Source organism: Debaryomyces fabryi (genome assembly GCF_001447935.2).
Source record: "Debaryomyces fabryi strain CBS 789 chromosome Unknown contig00389, whole genome shotgun sequence".
Taxonomy (NCBI): domain Eukaryota; kingdom Fungi; phylum Ascomycota; class Pichiomycetes; order Serinales; family Debaryomycetaceae; genus Debaryomyces; species Debaryomyces fabryi.
Genome location: NW_015385813.1, coordinates 1 through 1,458, shown reverse-complemented (window position 1 = coordinate 1,458; position 1,458 = coordinate 1). Strand labels below are relative to the sequence as shown.

General features: G+C 33.3%; 1 protein-coding gene across 1 annotated transcript; it reads right to left on the bottom strand.

Annotated features, from left to right (window-relative positions):
- Positions 1 to 953: 953 nt before the first annotated feature.
- On the bottom strand, positions 954 to 1,385 carry AC631_05969 (uncharacterized protein; the record flags this gene model as incomplete). Its single annotated transcript, XM_015614798.1, has 1 exon — positions 954 to 1,385. One exon carries the CDS (start codon positions 1,383 to 1,385, stop codon positions 954 to 956), a length of 432 nt encoding a protein of 143 aa, XP_015464374.1.
- Positions 1,386 to 1,458: the final 73 nt, after the last annotated feature.

Here is a 1,458-nt window from a genome sequence, read left to right as displayed (position 1 = left end):
CTTAGATGGGTCTCGACTGATTGCACGAATTTTGAACTTATCAGACATGTTCTCTTTCACGTAGGAGACGACGGAACTGCCCTGTTGACCAGTAGCCCCAAAAACAACTAACACTTTACTCATTATTATAATAATAATGATTTTTATAATAATAATGATTTCATTAAAAACATTCTGTCTTGAAAGTTCACCCACTTTATACTTTTGTTTCAAATATTAATTAATAAGTAAATATTCATCAGTCTATTCCAGCTTAGCTAGTATACTCTAGTAAAACAGTAATCCTGACTAATCTGACTAATCCTTCGTACTATGGGGAAAATACGTTAGTTTATAAGACTTGCTTCTTCTTTGATTACATAACATATAGTGCCTATTTCCGTCTTAATTATATGAACTGCAAATGCTAAATCCGTTTGCAACCTTAGTCAATTAGTAAGAAACCAGCTTGACGAATCCTTCGTACTGTGCGGAAGCGACGGTAGGAAATAAGGCTTATTTTCTCGTTGATTATATTATGTATATAGTGCTTATTTCTTTTTTGATTGTATCAAAAGTTCATTTCTGTTTGTAAGCTTAGTCCATTAGTAAGACTTTCTATTGTGTAGCTATATGAGGCTGATGATAGTATCAAAAAAAATGCTGTTGATCACTTACTTTAGGTGTTTATCATACATTGTACTCTATCATAGTTTATGATTAGGATCTCTTTAACCATTTTTAATATTACCAGTATTTCTTCCCCCTCGATAGTCATGCCATTTTCATTACAGAGACTACTTTGGTTAAGATTGACTTATATCCACAATCTGAGCTAACTTGCAATATTGCTTACAATAATTTTCAACAGAGAAAGTAAAACATACTTTATAGTAATGGTAAAAAATTAACTCAATGAACACTAATAATTGTTATTAATTGACTAAATAAGATCATAAAAATTGCATATACTGCTATAATCCTAGAGGATTCCTCTGAAAGAATTCTTCCAACGTGCTGAGCTTTTCAGGAACTTGCTGCATCCCCCATTCGGCCTTTTCCTTTGTTTCGGGACCATAGAGATTATACTTATCAAAAAATTGGAACATTTCAGTTATCTCCTCAGCTATAGGTGCTGGTATTTGTTCTTTGAATGTATTCTCCGGAATTTGTTTGTAACTTACTGGTTTCCCAAATACTTTTGTAATTGTCTTAACTATGGTATCAAAAGAATACATACCATTTGCCGCATATAGAACCTCCCCGTGAAACTTTTCGGGATCACTAAGGATTACTCCCACAAATTTACCAATATCATCTGTATTTACAAAAGGTATTTCAGATTCTGGTCTCAAAACATTAAACACTGCATACTTCTCATCACCTACTGGTTGCGGTTTTAACATCGTTAAAAAATTTTGCATGAAACAGCCCGGGCATATGAATGACCCATTAATTGGCAAGCTACGAATGTACTTC